The 22,962-nt window shown below is 36.0% G+C and overlaps 1 protein-coding gene across 5 annotated transcripts in view; it reads left to right on the forward strand.

The window, feature by feature from the left end:
- LOC141910780 (uncharacterized) overlaps positions 1-22,962 on the forward strand; it is a 58,649-nt gene that overhangs the window by 29,900 nt on the left and 5,787 nt on the right. The window contains exons 4-7 of one of the 5 annotated variants that reach the window (XM_074801570.1): positions 607-810; positions 8,429-8,548; positions 14,148-14,210; positions 20,743-20,908. In XM_074801570.1, coding sequence (XP_074657671.1) covers positions 607-810; positions 8,429-8,548; positions 14,148-14,210; positions 20,743-20,908 — 553 coding nt within the window. Of the gene's footprint in view, positions 1-606; positions 811-8,428; positions 8,549-14,144; positions 14,211-20,742; positions 20,909-22,962 lie in introns of all 5 variants that reach the window. The other 4 variants (XM_074801571.1, XM_074801572.1, XM_074801573.1 and 1 more) reach the window with 4 other exon arrangements.

A 22,962-nucleotide genomic window follows, 5' to 3' on the forward strand; every position in this document is an offset into this window, starting at 1 on the left:
TTCAACAGTCAGTGTCTACGGTCAAAATTAATTGATTTTCAATTTAGTCAAATTCAACCAACAACAGTGTTCTGAGTCTGGTTGGAAATCTTTGACAGCTCAGAAAACTTTGAAACAGTGACCTTTTTTGAAATGATAGTTGGATGTTTTTATTTTGACCGGGTTCGTTGGACTCGGTTCGTTGGACTCGGTTCATTAAGCCAGGCTTATTCGATTGAGCATTTGAACAATGTCGATGCCCAGTCATGCAGTCTATGTATAAGACCGATCTGAGCTGATTTTGGCCGCAATCATACAAATCTCGGGTTTAAGCCTCTTTAAACGGAGGGTTTCGTTAGTAATAGATTTATCGATCAGTTATATCGGTCTTATATTTAGACTCCCGTGGAGCTGAGGACACAAAGTCTTTCTCAATAGCTATGATCACACAAGTTTTTTTTGGCTTGGGCCATATTTGGCTTGGGCCTGATGGTGCCAAATCGTCTCTGTGTGATCGCGGCTAATGTCTTAAAGAAAAAGATTGTTTTAATGATTAAGAATAACTCATTGAAATAATTGCGAATGTACGTAATAACGATGTTCTGTTTTATATATACGTACATATAGGCTCATCCGACTTACTTCAACCCCGGTCTCCAAACTGCTGCATCATTCAATCCATACCTAACATCGGGCGTCGCCATGCCCGGCATCATGCAGACGCAGGACGGTTCACCGGTCCCGCAACACGCGGGTCAAATACAGACCCTACCGGTACAACAGGCTGGACCTACGGCTAAAACAACCGTACCTCGAGCTGATAGACTGGAGGTAAGCTGAATATTATACTATAAAACACTAACACACAACACCTCAATACAGTTTAACTATATCAAAATATACGAATATATATTTATGTATATATGAATACTGATATTCGTGTACAATTAGTTTTTAAAATATCAAGTCCAGTTTTATAGACTTGGTTTGATAGTTTATTTACTATGATGCTGGCAGTGCTCGGTGTGATCGTGAACAATTTATCAACACGTAATAGTTAGCTCCTAGTCTATAAAATTGGGCTGTGTTTCTCGAAGCAGCACTCCAATATCCTTGCCATGTTTCACTTTTATACAAAATATTTGAATCAAGAAATGAAGTTTTGATGAACTATTTTCTTAGGAAATCCGCGTAAATTTGGTTTAGACGAAAATGTCGATGATTTTGCGTTGAATTTTTGTTATTTTTCCGTGAGCATCGCAGGGATTTTTCGCTGGTTCTGGTTCAGAAAATTACAGCAGCCTCGGTATAATTTTTTAAAGTACAATATTCCAGACACGTTTCGACGCTATATCGTAGCTCTGATATATCTTATCACATTCCCCTATTTACCATTTACATATATATATATATATAAATATATATCTTTTGACGGTGAAATATTCGCGACCGTTTTCAACATTTCCTATTTGAGGTTGCGACTGTATTAGATGTGATATTATCCTTTTTTTTTTTTTCAAAAGCTTGGTACAACTATAACTTGTTATTTTTTTCTTCAATTTTTATGAATCTGACTGCTCTAGCTGGTTTTATTGGTAGTGATGGTGTGTAACGTTATTTAGAAATATATTGACTTCGAAAAAAAAACGTTGAATCAAAGTCGCGCGTGACCCATTCCTATCAGCTTCTACATCCTACGTATCTTGAAAAAAAAAACGTCCACGTTTGGGTCACAGTTTTTTTTGTTTTTTTTTTTGATTCGAGAATTCTTTGGCATTTTTAAGTTCGTTTTTGTCCTCGTTAATCTTTCAGGGCAATATGAAATGTTCACATTAGAGATTTTCTTATCAACCATTAATGATTTCTATTTCCTTCATTTACTGGAAAAAGGTGGTTCTTATTCTTAATTCTCTTCTTTGGCTGTTGAGCTACTGTTAAGAAGCTACTGTTAAGAATATTTTTTCTTAACATTTCATGGCTATTACTTTTAGACCTGTTGAGAGAATTTGAATGCTCACCCCAGAAAATATCTACGATCAAATACTTTTGAATTTGGGTAGTTGAGAATATTTAGACAATTTCTTCAATTTTCAAAGTTTTTTTTCTTTGAGACGCATCTGTGAGGGAGCAATGTGTGTTTAATTGATGTGAAGGAATCCCCCCTCCCTCCCCCCATAACTACAGTTTATTAGTTCAACATATTGAAGTAAGAATCTTTCTTTCCTTGGGTAAAAAAAACAACGAGAGAGAGTCATCATTGATGGTCTGTTGCACCGCTGCGAACTGTTGCATAGTTACCAACCATCGCATACTACGTAGGTCTTCACGAGAACGATCTTATAACTGTCAACTTTACGCGCGAAAAGTGACAAGAAAATACGAATATGTCGTAGAATATCTGTAGAAATTCTTCTTGAGTTATCTTTATTGATTTATATTTCTACCATCGGTCTGATTCTGGTTCTAACGCGTGTGTTGTATGTATGAGAGTTGTATTAATAATGTATGAATGTTCAATAGTATTTATACTGATTCATTACTAACCATTTATGTCAAAAAAATTATACAAGAGAAACTTATAGAAAACCCTACTACATTAGTCTCTCTAGTCATAGAACTATAAGTGAACCAGAACTCTGACTCTGTGATTTCAATATACATTTGCCTTCGCAATCTTTGAAATTCATTAGAGCGCCCTCTACATTAACTAAAAACAATAGATGCTTGACAATATTTTCTCCGCGAGCATTCAGGATTGTGTTTACAAGATTTGATGAAGTTTTAAGTTCTTAGCTAATCTTGAAAAACGCTAATTAAGAATAGAGACCGCCGGCAACCAGTATAGAACACAAGTTTGAGGAGTCGCTCTATCGATAGAACAAAATGAAATGTTCTGTCTTTGATTAGTCAAATACGAGAAATATCAATTTGACTTTTGTGCTCCGTGAAAATGACTATCGCTAAATATGATATCAAATGATTATTCAATATATGTAAATAAAGATAATCCCTGATTTGAGCTCGGTTAATTACGAGTCAGACATATTCTCTGTAATGCACTGATACAGTGTCATATTATCATCTTTCTGTACAAAACTGTACATAATGCACCAGTATATCAGCACCTGCCATGAACTAATGAACGTTTCATCCTAATTAATGGCTAATTATCTTTTCATGGGCGGCCATTTTAATGAATTATGTCACTGTTACGATCACATTGTATTTTCGGCAGGCGTCCTCGTTTTGAGGTATAATAACAAAAAAAGCTGGTCCTCACTTAACTGAACCCTCGTTCAATCATGATTAGATCTCGTATGTCTACTGACAGCAGCAGCTTCTTTTATTCATTATTGTTCCATTGAATTATATACGTAATTATCATTTTCCTATTATGTCAAGGTCAGACAACGCTAGAGTTGCGAGTAATTGTTGGTTCGTGATTTTTAGGATAGAATGTATGTTTATGTGTGTGAATGGTGAATCTAGGCTCAAACCCTTACGGTGCAACTTAACATCTCTCAACTTCCAGTGACTATTAGTGTGGCTGGAAAATGTGTGCAGCAGAGTTGGATCATGAAATATATGTTTGATATTAGTCCAGTCATCCTCCCTCGTAGAGACATCGAGACTCTACTACCAGTAGTACCCGGCCAAATAGATCCATTGTTGTCATTATCAACCAATCAGAAATCACATTTCAATTAAGTCGAGAATATTCTATTCATGCGCTTAATAGATTACATACAATTGACAATCTGATTGGTAATTTTTCACTACTGTATATGCGCGTAGGCTATTTAGGTAGGGTTTCGTGCTGTGGTAGAGTCTCGCAATGGTTCCTCAGGTTAAAGTCCCTGCCGATTGAGAGTAGCAATCCGGGAGATCGCACGCGGGTCATTAAAACATGCATCAGTGACTTTCTACTAGCGCTCAGATCCCCTTGTCTGCAGTCGATGACAGTCAGAAAAATATATAAATCTGATACATGTAGATAACTTTTATGTCTCTCCCACTTATGACAAACAAAATCCAAATCCTTTTACTCCAATATCGTGGAACGTGTGATCCTTAAGAATATTCCATCAAAATGCCATTTCTTCTATTTCTAATCAACAATGCAATGATTACAAATTTATTCGAGTGTGATCCGACCAACACGTGCGTAATCCGTCAACACTAGGATAAACCGTTCAACTTTGGGATAATACCTCTAAAATGGCCCTCCCCGCATAACAACCATGCAGAAGTATTTTACGTATCTCCACAATCGCCACTTTTTAAAACAACAAATGCCAAGAAAATCACTCCATATAATTAGATTATGTATTTATATTATCGATAACAGTAAAGAATGGTTAGGGTTAGTATAAATCTGAATGATTGTTAGAATACTGATAGGTATCTATAATGATCTCCATAGCCACAGTTTATTGGAGATCCCACATAATCTCCGCAGGCACAGGAGATCACATAAACCAACGGATCAATTATTTAGTTCTAAAGATGGTTTCCACAGATATTTCATTATCGAATATCTAAATAGTTATTATTATAATCATATTATCATTAACATTATTATTATTATTATCATTATTATTATTTTTATTATTATTATTATTATTATTATCATTATCAATATTATGATTATCATAATACTTGACATTGCCAAACGACCGGATATTTCCCATCCTAATATATATCGTGTTCACTCACATTGTGTATACTACGTGCATTTATTAGGTTTGTCGAGAGTTTCAAAGAGGTAGTTGTACTCGTCAGCCTAGTGATTGTCGCTTTGCGCACCCCCCTGACCATGTACATGTGGACAACGGTGACAACCACGTCACCGTCTGCATGGATTTTATAAAGGGCAAATGTTCGAGAGACTCGTGTCGCTACTTCCATCCCCCTCCGCACCTCCAAGCTCAGATCAAAGCCACGCAACAACGTGCTACTCTCGCTGCTCAACAAGCCATGGTAGGGTAAACAACAACAGCAACCACGTAACGTTCAGACGTAAAACTATAATGGGATTTGAGATGAGGTCAGTCCGAGTCTGTCTGCTGCGGTGCTCTTCCTATTCTAAATCTTTACATTTCAACTTCCATTTTTGGACAAAAATCTGTTCATACAGGTATGAATTAACAGCGTGGAACCACCAGCACCCCTCTCAAATACATTCGTAATCCCCCTGCGGTAGCGTCAGTCCGGAACCACCAGCACCTCTCCGTGGTAGCATCAGTCTGACCACCAGCATCCCCTCTGCGGTAGCGGCAGCCTGGTACCACCAGCACCCCTCCGCGGTAGCGTCAGCCTGGAACCACCAACACCCCTCCGTGGTAGCATCAGTCTGACCACCAGCACCCCTCTCAAATACATTCATAATTTTCCGCGGTAGCGTCAGTCTGAACATGACTCTTGATAGCGTGGTGAAGTATCTGGTGTTTTATAGCCAATATCTTTTAGTTCATTTGCAATAAATGATATAACCGGTGACATCTTGTGATCAAATGCTGGACGATCGAAAATTGGAAGAATGGTAATAAGGCGACCACGCTGCGAATTGAAACCTGTATATATAGATATATTTGAAGTTCATAAAACGCACCGTCAGCAGCGACATGGCCGCCTACTCTATCTCAATCATCTCTTATTCTCAGTTGAAAATGTTACAGATCTTGCGCTTTCATCATCACACCCATATATATCAGCAACCTGTCTCCACTCAGCCCTTTGATTGCCCCAAGAAGCAAAACAGAATAAGCTTGAAATGGTCAGTTGCTAAAAGGCTGTTAAATGTAATCTAAAATGGATCCAGTTAAATGGATCCAGTTCCGCAATGTCGTGTGTTAACTCATCAACTCGGTTCTTCAGAGTGAACTCTGCAGCAGTTGAACTTGAAAAAAATAATCTGTCAATTCTTTACTTCACAATTGTAGTATGTAAAAGTGTTGGACCTGGGTTCAATCCAACAGTCTTCAATCTAAAAAACTGGTCCTAAGTTGTAAGAAGGGCTTAGACTTCTGGGGCCGGTTGCACAGTCATGGCTTAGACTTAAGACCAGTCTAAGACTAACTTAGTTCTGTAGCTAATCTAACAATTGGGACCAGTCCCATAGTCATGGCTTAGACTTAAGACCAATTTAAGACTATTTTAGTTCTATAGCCAATCTAACAACTTAAGACCAGTCTTAAAATCTAAGGCCATTTTTGGACTTAAGTCTCAACTGAGGAACTGGCCCCTGGAGACTAGTCTGGAGATTTAAGACCACTTTTGGACTTTAGTTACGACTGTGCAACTGGATTAAGCATGAACAAACCTAACCCTTTCTGGAATTTGGATTGAATTTATTGTAGAACAGCCATCATAAATGTTCTTTTTTCTTAAAAAGACAGCTTTTCTTCTAGAGGTGGACACTCATTTCCAAAATAGCATTTAACAACCTTTGAGTAACTGGTCCCCAGATCAGCAGCATCTTCTCAGAATCATAATGAAGAGATATTGATTATTTTTAACACATTTCCTAAGCTCTCTGATCTGTTACGTATATCAAACTGCTGCTGCTGCTGCTGCTGCTGCTTTCTATCTTGGCCGTTGTTCGCGTACATGCGCTTCTTTCATTTCGAGCTGTCTGATTATTGTAGATATCGCTCTATTTGTGAAATTAGTGAATTAGTTATAGTGGAGAAAGGTTTGCAACTTTTGAAAAAAAGCCTCTCATGTTTCATTTCATTTTCTAACCCTTTTATTTTCAACACTGTTTCTATTTGTGAAACAAAAGAGATGTTTTTTATGAGCTTTCGATTTTGTGACCAATTGTAGAAACGCAGTTAGGAGGATCAATATTTGCAAATTTTACAAACACGGAGTTCGCAAAAATTTCGACAATCGAATGCTCCTAAAAACGCTTGAGGATATCATAACTGACCAATCAAAATTCATAAACAACCAGTCATATTGTTATAGATGATCCTAATGTGTGTTAGGTAAATCTAGTATATTGAGCTGATTAGTTCATATTGCTGAATCATTGAAGTTATTGAGAATGAGAAGATTGTCATTAGTAATTAATGATAAGTCATTGAGAGTAATCTTAAATTCATTGGTATAATCGAGATTTATATCAGGTTAGAATCATTAGAATGCTGTCAAAATAAGTAGATATAATTCTAATGGATCCCAGATGAAAAATTCAGTGTTGAAAAATAGGGTTAGCGCTTCTTTTTTTTTATATAGTTGACGAACTAAGCGTTTTGGACGGTTGACGACGTTTGATGCTCCAACTTTTTTACGTATTAAGAATACATATTTATATCTGGTATCAGAGTCTCACATGTCATACAATTTTTTTCCGCGTGTTTTTGAAGGTGTTTCGTTTCATCTGTTCCTAAAAAAAAAAAACGAATTGTGCAAATATTATTAAATGAACCTAGAATTTGAAAGTGTAATTAACATAGATTTAGGCCACTAGAGAACTCCTCTATATAGTTATTTATTAGTTGCTGCTGGACTGGGTTGGGTATTTTTCTGACTCTCCTACTATTTCAGGAGGACTTTGTCCTTCTTTAACTAGTTCTGAAGGTTTAGATGTATATATTGCTCTTTAATGCTCTGCTGTTTTGTGCAAACTTTTAGCTGCCTCGCTCGCTGCTGCGTACAAATGTGTACATTATATATCCATATTAACCGTATATGAGAAATCGTGAGATACTAGCTAGCTTGTATTTTAGTGTGCTCTGATGCTGCCTTTTCGCTGCGTTCCCCGCCCGCTACATTACGCAAATAAACTCCCCCTAAAACTGAGTGGCCCCCGAGCTTTAGAAAGTCCTCCTCACTCCGAGCTGAAAGCAATCGCACACGCTTAATCAAAACCCTCATATTCTACGTAGTTCGACGCCTATCTTTCAGATCAATCGTTACAAATTTTTGCAATCAACGCTAGCTAGCAACTTTTCTTCCAGAAGTTTTCCGAACATAATTGGAACTCGTAGTTCTATCCGCATTACTTGCCTATATCTACGTAACTATTACTCTTTATGTGCGAACTTATCGTCTATTGTGGCATCATCGTTAATTTTCGTTACATCGGCGCTCAAACATTGTTTCTCCTGCTTTTTGTAGTGCAATGAAAAAGGTTTTCCTGCATTTTCTGTGTTTGTTGAGCTCTTTTTCGTCAGAAATGAAACCAACGAAATTAATCTTCGGTAGCCGAATAGAAATTTTTTGGTTTCTATGTAGTTTCAGGTTCAGCTGTATTTGAGATTTTTTTGTGTGATTTTTATGGGAAAAATTTCTTCTTTTCTTTTTCGTGTCCAACTCACAGACACTTCCCCGAACTCAACCCGTTCGCCGGTTATAATGATAAAAAACTGATGATTAAATTTTTTGAATTTTTGTTTGTTTCAATATCTCTTACCGTTGTCTCTGCACGACATTTCGTTGACAGCCTAACGATCACAACCATCAAGCGGTACAAATTCGAACTACGCCAAACCCGGTGGCCATACAGGGGCCACCTCAACAATGGACAACGCAGCCCCCGCCGCAAGAGGTGCCGTGTACATGTGTAAGTTTAAACTGAATAGAAAAAAAACGAAAGCAAAAAATGAATACTAAATTACAGATTATTATTATTATTATTGTTATTATTATTATTATTATTATTATTATTATCATGGAGTCAACTCATTCTATCTCTATTTTACTGTCGTTGAACCTTCTGTGATTGTCTGCCTGCGTTACACGCAAAATGATCAAGACAAAAAAATGAAAGGAATGCCGGGCTAGTTTTAATGCATATACATATCCACCGTTTACAGGGATGCGAACCTGGTGAAAATCTGGGAATGCCACTTCTGCCATGACGTGAAAACCCCAGTGTCTAAAGGTCAGGGTCAGTTTCTAGCAGGTTGTTTGATATTCCAATTGTGTGACCATGCTATTTGAAAAATAGTTACCTGGCATAGCTGCTGTGCAACCAGATGCTTTTGCAAAAGCCTGCTAAGCTTTTCGAATATCAGTGAACTGTAAAGAGTTGCAGCAATTTTTTTTTAATGATACCATAGGACCCAGTTCCAGTGATTTGGGTTGATATGTGATAAATGAAAATTGGATCCAGTTTCACAATTGTGGGTTAGATTTTACCCTTGGGTCATAATCAGTTCATTTCCAATTCATTTATTTGAACCTCAGACTGTGGAACTGGCTCCCCATCGTGGTACAGCATTAGCAGTGTTTGTTAATATTTGCTGGCCTGGGTTCGCGTGTGGTGGCAGGGAGTCAGTCTCAGGGTTCACATCCTTGCCAATGAAAGATGAAAGCGATATATATGTGTATATATATATGCCTTCCTGTTGGCTGTCTAACTGTCTGCTCTACTGCTATGATACACAAGGTCATAATCAAGGTCATTTGATCTGTTTCCTGCTTTTTATTCACTGCAGAATTGAATAAATCGAATCTTAATTTTGCCTTTTATTTTTAATCACCAATCATCGAATTTATCCAGACTCAAGACAACTTCTTGCATGATCAATACATATATGCATAGGGTAGTTGTGTATACTTTGTTGCTATGTTTGAGAAATGAAATTTGACTTCTAGTTCGGTTAAGCACTCAGCTTTTAAACAATTTTTTATCGCATTGAGTTTGTTAGAAATAAGAACGACTGTAAAAATGTGTAAATGAATTATATCGGTATTTTTGAAGACATTTAGGACTGGTAATCGTACATGTACACCTAGAAAGACAAGTTACTCGATGATTTGTCTTGAACAAGTCCCACTATTGGATTTTGGGAAATGAAATGTATCTTAAGCACAAGTTTGAATAGTTGGCTTCGTGCTTGATTCTTTATCAACCGCCAATGTAATTTTTTGAGAAAATGCTTCTTCTAAAATTGAAGCGAATTCATTTATTTGGTTATCGTATTACTTACTAAAATGGTGGCATCGATGTGGATAGCACTATTGTAAATTCGAAAAATAACCTTATGGAGGTTAAAGTCTGATGCTTTATGTCCAACAGACTTTTATTGTTCAATTTGATTGCTTGTATCAGGTGGTAATATTTGAAGTAAGTACCATCATCAGGTAGTTAAAACAACCAAATGATCTTCATGACATCGTTGAACATTTCAAGGTCTAAAATCTAATGGTTGGCTTTTTTTATGAGAAGATAAATAAGTTGGAAATTTAGAAGCATCTCATTCAGCCCCCGTGGAAGATGACAGTGAGTTCAGAGCAGTCCGTGCTAAGCATTGTCGCGTTCAAAAACAGGTCATGATGGATCAGAAGACACTTCGAGGTTCTGTGTTTATTCGACTATGAAGTCATTGACTTAGTAAAAGAAGAAACATTTTAACTAGAATCGTAGTGTCACCGAACATAAGCAGACTTGTTGTGGCAAAGCCCAATGTGATATAGACATTGGAAATGCATGGTCATGTTCAAAAGAAATGTTCTACACATACAAGCACTCTGATATCAAGCTTTTGAATATGATGTGCTTGGAATACCAGATGCATTTTTGATATGTGTAATGAGTTTAAGGGGCACTTTATTTTATTTTCTTTCTCAATGCCAATAAGTTTTAGTTTTGATACGTTCTTGTATTAAGTAGTGGTATGTCTGTTTTTGAAATGCAGGAAAATCTTTTTACCGCTTACTCTTCTAGGAGCAGCCTATCTATACACAGCCACAAATGTAGCGATTTTAACGTTTTTGAACATCAGTCGAGCGCACTTTTAGGTTACATCTTTCACTTGCAGCTAGCTATCCAATAGAAAAACTTCATGGTCCCGTTCTGGTGGTAAAAGCCACTGTTTAAAATGATTTTCTTCCACTTGGCCACTTTGTCAACCGAAAGATTCCATTGGAGCTTCTGAGCAGCTTTTTAGGGAACGAAACTACGCTGGTGACTCGCTTAAGTTTTCTGCTTTGCCTTGGCTTTGTCTTTGTGTATGTCGATATTAACCTGACTAATAAATATCATTATAATTATCAACAATATTGTTACTGTTATGAATAATGAGCTTTTAGTTGATAAGGCATACATTATTGGCCGCTCGCTGCAGCTATAGTTGCATAAGCTATGCATTGTTTGATGAATCATAATGCTTCAGTGATTAACATATTAAATGGACTTATTACGTATTAACATAACACCTGCTATTCGCTGCTGCTGCTGCTGCTGTAGATTTTGTAGTGCTTCATCTTGCACAACACTCGCGTCATTTTGTGCCGGACGATTTGAAATACCCGAACATCGATGTCAATTCCCATTTTGGAAGCTACTCGTCTTTAGTTTTTTCTAAGCCATTATCATTGGCGTTGGCAGTCGCAACTGTCTTCTTGTCCCTGACAGCAAAGAGCATGTGTGTATATATTTGTATCATGAAGTTTTTAACTTTCAGTTTTTGTAAAAGAGACTTGGCACGTGAATGGATGAAGTTCTTTCATGAACCTCTTTACTCTGGTTTTTTTTTTCTTAATGACATGTGAAACTTTTAACGGCCATAAATATGTATACATATATATATATTCAATAAATGGAGCATGCGTCTATATGCGTTTCTATAGTTACTATGCTTATTTGATTATTATTCATGCCATTGTCATTACCATTACAATTTTACATGTCCTAACCAATCAGCTTCTTGAGTCGTATATAAATATTAAACTAGCTTATTTTTGGGCACCGGCCTCAGTTTTTTTAATAAAATAGTTCCGACGTGTGTTTTCCTTGCATGTGGATTGTTGAACTGGTGAATGTAACAAACAATGATGAACTCATTGCCGATGTCAACCCCTCGTAACATCACTCCAACTAGTTCTGGTTAAAGCACATACAATGTATTTGCTGATAAAGAACAAATGTAGGCGATTTTGTTTTTGAAGCTGATCTGGTGAAAGAGATTTTAAAAGTTACCAATTACCAAATGCACCGTCCTTCCCAGTTAGGTCACGCTATTAGCATTACCGTTTCCATGTCCCTCCTTACAAGTTACAATTTTTAGTGTGGCCATTCGAAAATTACTTTAGCAACTAAGACAACCTTGAGTATTATAATTTTCTCTCATCATAAGAAATGGATGAAACATTCAAACCAAACTCTACAACCATCATAGGTTTACCATCATTACTGGCTTCATTTTTAATGTAGTTCTCGAATGCAACTTCCCTATCTTCAGTCACTATACACTACTACCTTTGCCACCTCAATCCTGCCTCTTAACAACTTTCCAAACGTTTACTACGTATCTTACCTCTGCCTCTTACAGCCTCTAGGACTTCATAATAGCCCTCGCAAATGCGCTCACCGATAATTCAAGTCGATGTTTCATCATTTGTGTTATAATCTGTAAACTGCTATGACGGCCCTTCTCTCGTTTATGAAATAACTGTCAAACTTTGCAGCATGAATATCATTGAAAAAATTTGAATCATTATTTCTATTGTTATTATCATGATTATTATAATTATTATTATTATCATTAGTCGTATAGCCAGGCGCTGGTATCAGTAATCGTATATACCTCACTACCACTTCTATTTCCTTTCTTACAGCAACGTTTCTAAAATATCTTCCTAATTACCAAATTAATAGATATCATTCGTTGCTTTGTCGAGGGCCTAGTTTTCTGCATTTTCAACCGATATTTCATTCACAAAATCATTTTTTCAAAAATTTTGGCATCTAATTTTTAACTTACAATTTGTGGAAGTCTTTTCAACTGTTTGTATCTCGGTGCACGAATAATTGGTTGAATTTGTTTTTAAAGATGGCTGCTATGGCAACTCGCACATTCGTCTAGTCTAGTCCACGATCGTTCGATTTGGACGCAGCGCCATTTTCACGTTTGAAACCATTAAAACAGCAATAGATTTTACTTTTTCAAATATCGAAGAAGATTTATTCAACTGCTTGAATGGGTTAATTTTCATTCGGCAAATTTTTTAGAGTGTGAGACAAGTTCAAATTCATCTCATTGTCTATAGTAGTTGTACTGTGCCTGTTATGCTCATCAAAATCTGTCTGCCTAAATTTTTAAAAAACCCATTGAACAATACGACTAAATCAATTTTTCATCGAGAACTATTCGCTTATCTTGCATTGTGTATTACCACCATTATAATTATGATTATTATTATCATTATTGTTATTATTATTATTGATATTCGATTTTAGTGTTTGTAGTCTATATATATGATGGCTTTCCATGTGACGCTATTGCATTCTAGATATACGTTTGTGTAGGCATATTCTTGAACCCTGTCAGCGATAACATTACCTACTATTTTTCTTCCGGCAAGAAATCCACCAATTTTTCTATTAAGAAAAAAAATCTCAGCCGTCATTCATAATTTCTCGCCTAATTTCCAAATTTATAATTTGTAATTTGTAACTCAAAATTTTATCGAAATTTACTCCATATTGAAATTACATTCTACCACATTCTTTTGGTTTTTTACTTCAAAATCTGATTTGGAATTTATAACCGACCTCATGGCATAGATAGATAAGCAGAATAAACGACAGTACTGCTATCAACACTGAAGATGGGTCTCTTTCTGAGATAGAACTTTTGCCGAATGGACATATATATATGTATATATATTGCCCTGTCTACACTAGAGAGTGAATATGGATTTAGAGTATTTTATACTAATGAAACTGAGGACTCGATCAATCCACATTCATTTAATCCACAAGACCACCTAGTCTCAATCAGTCCTAGAGTAAATAGGAACATCTTGCTTGCCCATATATGTTAATGTATGTACTGGTGCATTGCAGAGGCGTCTCGTGTAGACATAAATTCATTCTGAATTTCGTTTGAATGAATTATGCTTGAAAAATCTTCCAAAATCTCTAGTATAGATATGCGGCATTTGTATCTCGATGCGATATGAAAACTACCGTAATTTCACCCTCTATTTTCTGTTTAACAAACAAACGAACGATCAAAATAGAAATAAAATATCTACTGACTGGAAACCAAAATTATGCATGTAGATCTGTTACAACTACTTATTAATATTGGTGCTTTTCTTTTTATTTTTTATTTCCCACGATGCATTGCTGCTTGCTGTTGTCATGTGCCGCCAACCCTGCCATGCTATTGGCCAATTGCGATCATGTGCTCTGCATAACTAATTAGCAGCCAGTGGTAGAGGTGTTGAAGGGCAAGAAGCGTACACTCGATCCTGCCGATGAAATCGTCCTGGTACTATTATATTCAAAAAACTATTCCCTTTGATAAAGGGGGAACTCATCGACTCCTGCACATTTCGACCATTTTGCGCACATATTGTTCGTATACACGGGTGATCGGGTCGCTTTTAGAGTGTTTACTATCATCATTATCAGTATTATTTTCCCCCAAAAACTCCGTCATATCCTCGATGTGTCAACCTTCGCTTTCCTGCGCAGTGCAGAATACAGTTATAGATGCTTAATATTCTTTATGAAGAGATCTGAAATAGCATGAATGATCTTCGTTCGGGCAATATGTGTCTGTTGATATAACCGCGAAACGAATTCGTTAAAAATGTCATTAGCGAATGGTTGATTTTTTCTCAATTTTTAGCGCCAGGACCCGACATCGAACAATTTGTCTTTTGCATGGGACACTACTTACGAACAATTGGCCAAACTGGAACAAAATGCACAGAAGTTTTTGAGTGCCTCTTTTTTGCTTCGAAAAGGACTCTGACGGGACACCCGGTGGGCGCCTATTCTAACAGAAATACTGAAATATGTATACCTCCGCGGTAACAGCAACCGGGCGTCTCCCATCAGTGTTCTTGCTTTTATATGCATGTTGCAAATTAGTAGATCGGACTCGCTTTTTAGGTAATTTTCGCACACAAGTCACATGACAAGCCTACTCTGTGCTTTGTACATTGGTTGATTTTTTCCCTCTTACATATATACGTATACATACATTGAAAAACTATTGTTGCTATGCAAAGCCAAGCATAACTATGTACTCTTTGTATCACACATGCGCGAATCATTGTTTTACATCTAATATATTTATATCATTATTATTATTATTTTGTGCTTGTAATTTTCCTTAGCACATATTGTCGATCTCCTTATATTGTCCGCTCTGTTGTCATGACAACACCACCGGTATTGCAGCTTGGCACGTGTCATTCTGGAAAAGAAGATAATCGAACAAAATGAAGAAAAATATGAAAAATCAGAAATGCCATTGCTCCTTTTGGTGTTTAAATTGATTATTTTCAGAAAATTTGAAATTCGAAACTACATCTCTCCCCAAAGTTAGTTAAAGTTAGATTATTATAGAAAATCTAAATTTGAAATTTCTTTTTGGAATTATGAACATTATCTTTATCATTATTCTTATTATTATTATTGTCATCATTAATCCTGATTTTTTAGGTGAAATTTGAGATGAAATATTTGGATATGATGATTTTCAATGTCTTTCAATCTTCTATCCATTTCTGGTAATTCAAATGATACCTGAGCATCCCCTTACTGGCATAATATTACAAATGTATACAAGATGAGAATGTTTGTCATGTGATTTATACCGAGTTGTTTTAAACAAAATGGTGGATTTGAGGAAAATGGTCAAAAGCATGATTTTATGGGCTTTCTATGTTTAGAACTTATTCGAAACTCCTCTTCGAAAAAAATTAACCTTCACGGTCTCTAAATGAGCTTGAAAAGTTCATTGTTTAAGGCGAAATGAAAATCGAGTCTTATCTATTTTACAAACATGTAAATATTCATCCTTGCTTTGCGTGGATTTGTCCCTGATGGTCATCAATGCTGCTCTCTGTACCACAGTATCAAACACTGTAGACTCATCTAAGCAGGTCGGTATCACTTGAGAAAAATGTGTGGACACTATTATTGAGTTCGAACAGTTTATCATTGCCATTACAAACCATCTTGTTCTTGTGCTCCTTTGGCAGCTTTGCCACCATGAGATGTCTCATGTGTCCTGTTGTGTAATCATTGACTCTGTGAGGATATCTCGTTCTACCAGTTCCACATCCTTGCCACTAGAAAATAACTCTTGACTTGTCACTCTGACCTCATGAGTTCATCAATATCGTGCTCCGATGCTCGATTACCAACTACCAAGATAATTTAGAGTAGCAAATTGAAGAATGATCATGGCAGTGAACTGAATAAATTTGAAATATATTCAAAACTTATTAATAATACAAGACATAACTCCACACATTTTCTGAAATTGATAACCCCAATTAAAAGCCATGTCTATTACTGGGCAGTATTTTACATTGTGTCTGAGAGTACCGCCTATTCATGTGGTCTAGTTCAAATCCGCTCAAAGTGAGGATACAGTTTATTCATATCTTATACCGCGTTATCAAACATTACTGTTACTATATGGTTGTAATTGTATATATGTATTTTCTGGGTCAATTTTCTACATCAAAGAAGAAAATGATAATATTCACAACCAAATAAAATCAACGTGAAGTTTTTGCTTTTCTGAACGTGAAATGATGAATGTATATATGTTTTGAAAAAGGTACCGCTTACGAATTTATGCAAAATGCGAAAATAATTTGCTCAAATCTCATGGAATACGACGAAAACTTAGAATTTCTTCTTTTTTTTTTTTTTAATGCACTTTCTAACCTGAGAATCTACTTGCAATTAAAAGTTGAATTCTGGCATCTTGTTGGCTTCAATTCTATGACAGATCTGATGATCCTAATCTTGAATGTGCATCGAACCTGGACAAAATGTTTAGATTTGCTTTCTCTACTTTATCGCACTGTATATGTAAATATATATATATACATATGAATATATATATATCGATATATTGATAAATATATTTATATATATTTATGTATATGTATATTGATATATATTTTTGAAAAGTTAATGAGTCTAATAATTTGCATGTTCATGGATATTATTGTTATAATTATAATTACTACTATTAATTATCGATCAGAGCACTTTAATTAGATTATTATCATTATTATTATTATTATCATTATTAATAATGCTTTCATTGTTGTGTAGATGCTTCAAAAAAAAATTAAACAAATTTTTTCTAAATATTTTGGAATTGTGCGACCTAACTTAAATTCTGAAAGTGCCCCATCGCAGCCCAGCAAGACAACATATTAATAGGATTTAGGGGAAATTTTGTAAATTGCTTTTCCCTCTCATGGCGGCAATTTGGATCGTGACAAAAATGGAGATAAAATTCTGTCCGTTAGAAAATGTCCAATTAACTTTAGAATCATCACGATATTAATTCAGCCGATATGAATAATGATATTCCTGTTAAGATTATTATCGTAATGATAAAAACGAAATATTCTTTCTCGTGAACGACTATAATGTAATCTATTCTGGTGTATGTCGAGAATTCATGAATGTTCATATTTTTAATCTGCAAAATTCTAGTAGTCAGTAGAAATTTGGGTCGCCCGCTGAAAGAATGGAACTACAAATTTTATAAGCCGATGTGCCAATTATTTTTGTCAACAATACGAAAGATGGGTAGATTTTTTGTTTTTTTTTTTTGTATGTCGAGTGTTGATAATTCTACTAAATCAACTGGTTTTGAGCTAAAAATCAAATGGAATCTGTACATAGCTTTCCAGTGTTTCAAAGCATTTTTGATTTGTCGAAACATTTCTGAACTTGATAAAGAATTTGTCCTTTGTTGAGACAACACAAAGCTTTATCAAATATGACATTTACAAGGTATTCAAAAACTGATCAAACGTGATGATTTTGTCTTGAAATTGTGCTGCTGACTGTAAAATACATTCTCTATGTAGTCTGTGTGGACGGTGGTTCAGTTTCATTTTGAACTACTCATGCCAAGGCAGACCAGGCCTTTAAACTGGTCGGGTGGTTTGGGGAGAATAAACCAGTCAGGGCTGCAGAGTCGGGTGGTTTGGGGAGAATAAACCAGTCAGGGCCACAGAGTCGGGTGGTTTGGGGAGAATAAACCAGTCAGGGCCGCAGAGTCGGGTGGTTTGGGGAGAATAAACCAGTCAGGGCCGTGGAGTTGGGTGGTTTGAGAGATGATTTGGTATTCAGATAAGTCATAAAGGGTAATGATGTTAACCTCATTGACTAATGTACCGACTAAGTGAACAGACAGTGACATTTCTCAAATATCCTGTGAACTGATCTGGCAAATAATCAGAAAACCCTCGCATAAAGATGGCTACCTCTTACATCCTCCTATGACATCATCAGATTGCCATCTAGCAGATAGGTCGTTTTGGATTTGTTTTCTTGGAGAATCTCGATCAAATCGCTAAGGCAGATTATGATGTCATGGGGGATTTTAGGATAGCCATCATGACTTGTTCAATTCAATGACTAGTTCAATTTAAAATAATTAATCTGAATTTGTTTGTGAAGCTTCACGGCTGATCAATCCAGGGGAACTTTTATCTAATAAGCAAAAATATTTAGAAAGCCACATTTAAGTGATGTCTAAATTTTTGGGTTTAAAACAACTATTTTCCCCCACCCCTATCTTAAACATGGGTATAGACAACTGGAAGTATCATTTATATCCTCTGCAGCTTCTCTAGTTCTATAAGGTCGACTTGTCTCCGTTAAGCCTGTTGTGACAAGCGTCTGCACCTTTATTCAAGGTCATCTACTCAATTAGTATGCATGACGACTGCTCGGTCACTGACTGGATTTCGACATAAAACTTGGCTAAAGTGCTACTCTAGAATTTCTTGTTTATGGCCACACGACACTTCAACGATCGGAATATATGAATAAATCGCAGAGGCTGCACGCTCCTTTCCACGGCCAGGCAGACATAATTCAAGACAAGATGTGTCATTGATATCAACTTCACCTTGATCGCAATGTTTTGTGAATGTACCTTTTTGGTAATTTTATCATTTTTGAATAGTAACTCAACTCAGCCCATCCACTTGCTGTTGATTCTTCAATAGACCTAGTGATGATCAGTTGAATACAATATTCAACTCTGAGCAACATGAAGAGGGAAATTTTCAACAATAGAATTAGATTGAACATTTTCAATTGATGCAATCGTTACCAAATCATGTAGTTAAAATGCCAATACCTTTCGACCAATTTTTACTAATCAGAGTTTCCAGATGTAGCTTGCCACACAGTTGGCTGAATTGCTACCTACATATATATATATATATATATATATATATATATATATATATATATATATATATATATATCGCTTAAAAACTGTTCGAATTTTGATAAAGATTTGATTGAAAATGAATTGGTGCGGCGGCTACTTTCATAATTGGCTTCATAGAAATATCAATTCAAAATACATCTTTGTATAAAGCTGAAACCAGTTCTACGTATTGTTAATTGTTTTTCATAGATTTTTAACTGCAAATGTTATGTATACATAAAAGTATATATATATATTTATAAGTTTTTCATGAATTCTTGACAAGTTTTATTCTGTACTTAGAATAGGAAAATATTTTTTCGAAATGTTGAGATTTTTTTCTGTATTTTCGATGGCCACACTGAAAAAAAAACAATGCGCAAACTTCTAGAAATGAAAACCTAATTTGATGTTTATGCGATGTGATCATCGATCTGTGTGATCATCGATCTGTGTGATCATCAATCTGTGTGGTCATCGACGTAGAAAAAAAGTTGAATGACGAAGTGAAGTTTAAAGAATACTGTAAAATCCTACAATATTGATAAAGGAAATCAGTTCGAGAGTTTGGTTTGAGTATAGTTTATTTTAATGTTTCGACTTTATCCTAATAGTCATATTTAATAATAGTAAAGTGACTCCATTTAGAATATAGTTGAAACATTAAGATCGATTTTATTCAAGCAAAAACTTCCGATCTCATTTATGTTATCGGTATTGTAGGATTTAACTGTACTATTCAACACGGATAGAAAAAAAGTTAAGATTAAAGTTGGAGCTCCAAACATCAATATCTGTTGTCATTGAATGAAAGAAAATCAACGGTAAAGAAGCAACAGTTTGAACTCAATTGACTTATATAGTTGAAACCAGTTGCTGGAATCGGGTCCTAGGCCTTCTGAAAAAAAGAAATAGATATTCTGAACAAATTTTCGATGATTTGCTTTCATCCAAAACGTTAAGTTATTTTGTGATGTTGTAACAGTTTTGTATGTGTCTTAAACATCAAAAGGCCGAGACAAAAAGAAAAATTGTTTTTCAATCTGTCCACGTTCCTAAGTTGTGGTTCATCATTTGATCTTCTATTAAAAATTAGTTCAATTAACCTATGACTCTAGAGACTTTCAGTTACAGTCTCTTTAATTAAAATTAGATTTACATGTTTTATTTACTAATGAGTCAGTCTGAAAAAAATGAATGGCACTGGAGTGAAATCTCAATTTGTTCAGACATTGAACTCATTTGAATGACATTACCTCCATTTTGGACCCATTCCAGGCTTGCAGTTCAAATACCTTTAACTTAAGAATATTGAATAATGAACTCATTTTGACAGAAGAGTTGATGTTCAACTCACAACTATGGTACTGACTCAAGCGAGGACCCAGTTCTCAGATGGGGGTTGAAATTTGACTCTAAAATTAAGACGATTATAAATCAAATGATTTCATGAGTCGAATTTCGACATGGAATTTTGAAACTGACTGTAAATTTGCAACTCAAAACTATCATCACATATCAAATACTATATAAATTCAAACGAACTCGAACCGTGAAATAATTGTGTGTATTTTTCTGATATTAGGGAATGACTGGAATGCCAGGAATGGTACCGATGATGAAACGGCCAGCAGTAGCGGATGCAAAGAGTGGTCTACCAGTTTACCAACCGGCGTCTAACGTCGCCGCCTATCAACAAGCGTTAGCCGTTGCGCAATTGCAACAAGGGCAAGGATATGTACCGGTCTCGTGTAAGTAGTGTGAAAGTATTGTGGGAATCAATAACGAGGGAGGCGGGTTTAATTCGACTTAAAATCAGGCTTCAAAGTTGTAGGTTTATTGCGATTCCTGCTCCAAACCAAATTTTTCTTTCTCCATCTGGTTTGCGGGATGCCCTTTTTTGTTTCAAAGATGAAAATCATTTGCTGCACTTATTGACTGTTTGATGTTTACTTGTAAGGAGTGGAAACATTGTTTCAGTGTTTATAAGTTCTGTTCTTCAAAGACTGGCAGTTATTATTAGCTCACAAAAATCTATCGTGGTTTTTGTAGATGCATTTATACAGAGCTACGAGTTTTTACTTATGTCATCTAAGACAAGTCTATCTATATAATCATCGGTATCATTTAATTCGTTATAATTCATGCACTTTTGAAGTCACGCTAAGAGCCTTTGAAAGTCTTTGAAAGTTGCAACATGAACTAAGAAGATAAAGGCAATAGATCGGTTTTTACGTTAGTCTGAAATAAGGTTATATGTACCCTTCTAGTACGCGACATCGAATACACCACATTCCTATCTACCGTGGTCTATTCAGATACTATTCTTAGGTAAATTGATTATGAAATATCGCTCGGAGAGTTTTAATAGTCTTTGATGCTACAAACATTGATAAGTTCATTTTCTGCGCGGCACATTGTAAAAAATTTGGTGTAGTTAACGTTTATCACATTAGCAGAACTTTTCTCTCTGCAATGCTACACGTTTGATTACATTCTCTTCCGCTGTCGCAAAATAACACTGGCGACATTTGTTTAATTCATCAACTTTTCCACATTCTTAATGAATAGAATAAATATAGGTAGGTGATATAGGTGTTTATGTAGAGATGTTGTCGATTTTAGAATTACGTGAAACGTATTGATATTTCATCTGGTTATTAGTATTTCATCTGGCCCTAGAAATTCCAAGAACTAATTGATATGTCTCATGAAAGTCTAGATGATAGGATCTAAGTTGATCACTAAAAATGCTAGCCCATGGTGATGCAGGGCTAGCCTATGGCAGATACGTTATTCAGCTAGCCCATGGTGATGCGGGGCTAGCCTATGGCAGATTCATTACTCAGTTAGCCCTTAGTGATGCAGAGCTAGCCCATGGTGATGCAGAGCTAGTCTATGGCAGATACGTTACTCAGCTAGCCCATCATGGTGCAGAGCTAGCCCATCGTGATGCAGAGCTAGCCCATCGTATGCAGAGCTAGCCTCTGTTGATGTAGAGCTAACCCATTGCGATACAGAGCTAGCCCATGGTGATGAGTGGTTCGATTTCATGGTTCTCTAGAGTTATAAGTTTGTCGACTTCGGTGATAAGTTAATGGTCGGATAACGAGACATCAGTCAGCCAATTATAGCCGTAAATGATGCTCAAGTGAGAACACCTCGGCGAGTAATTGGTCATTTTGTTTCGACAATCAGGCAGTTTTTGGTAGTTTTTCACCCGTTCAATATGCGAGATTGCCGCGCTTAAAAAAGTACGAAGCGTGACTGACATAACTCGTTTGTAAAAGATGAACATGGTTAGCAGTAGGTAATTTCGAATCTAGGGGTTGGACATTAGTATGTGGTTTGGGAAATAGAAACAGAGATTTTAGAATTCATACACTGACTACTATTTTTATATTGCTATCAGTAGTTAACCTTCGATGGGAGCTGCCATATTGCAAACTCTTAACCCTTTCAGTGCGTCTACACCGCAGTGCGGTGTTTGAATCAGTGATGGATTTTGCTTGTACACCGCACTGCGGTGTATTGATTTATTTAGTTATTACTAATTATCTCTCTTGAAATATGGCAGCGCCTGTCAAACATAGTGAAATATTAGTAACTAACGATACACCACGCCACGGTGTAGACGCACTATAGTGCTATTCTTGTTGTTCAACACACTAGGGTGGAATTTTTCAGAATTTTCAAATCATCAGCCTATAGGGTATTAATTAGCCAGCACTGAAAGGGTTAGCGACACGAGAAAATGTTTAATGAGGCAGTAGTTTGAATTTGGCCCATGGAATAGCAACATCCA

Source organism: Tubulanus polymorphus, chromosome 9 (assembly GCF_964204645.1).
Source record: "Tubulanus polymorphus chromosome 9, tnTubPoly1.2, whole genome shotgun sequence".
In the NCBI taxonomy this organism is placed as follows: domain Eukaryota; kingdom Metazoa; phylum Nemertea; class Palaeonemertea; order Tubulaniformes; family Tubulanidae; genus Tubulanus; species Tubulanus polymorphus.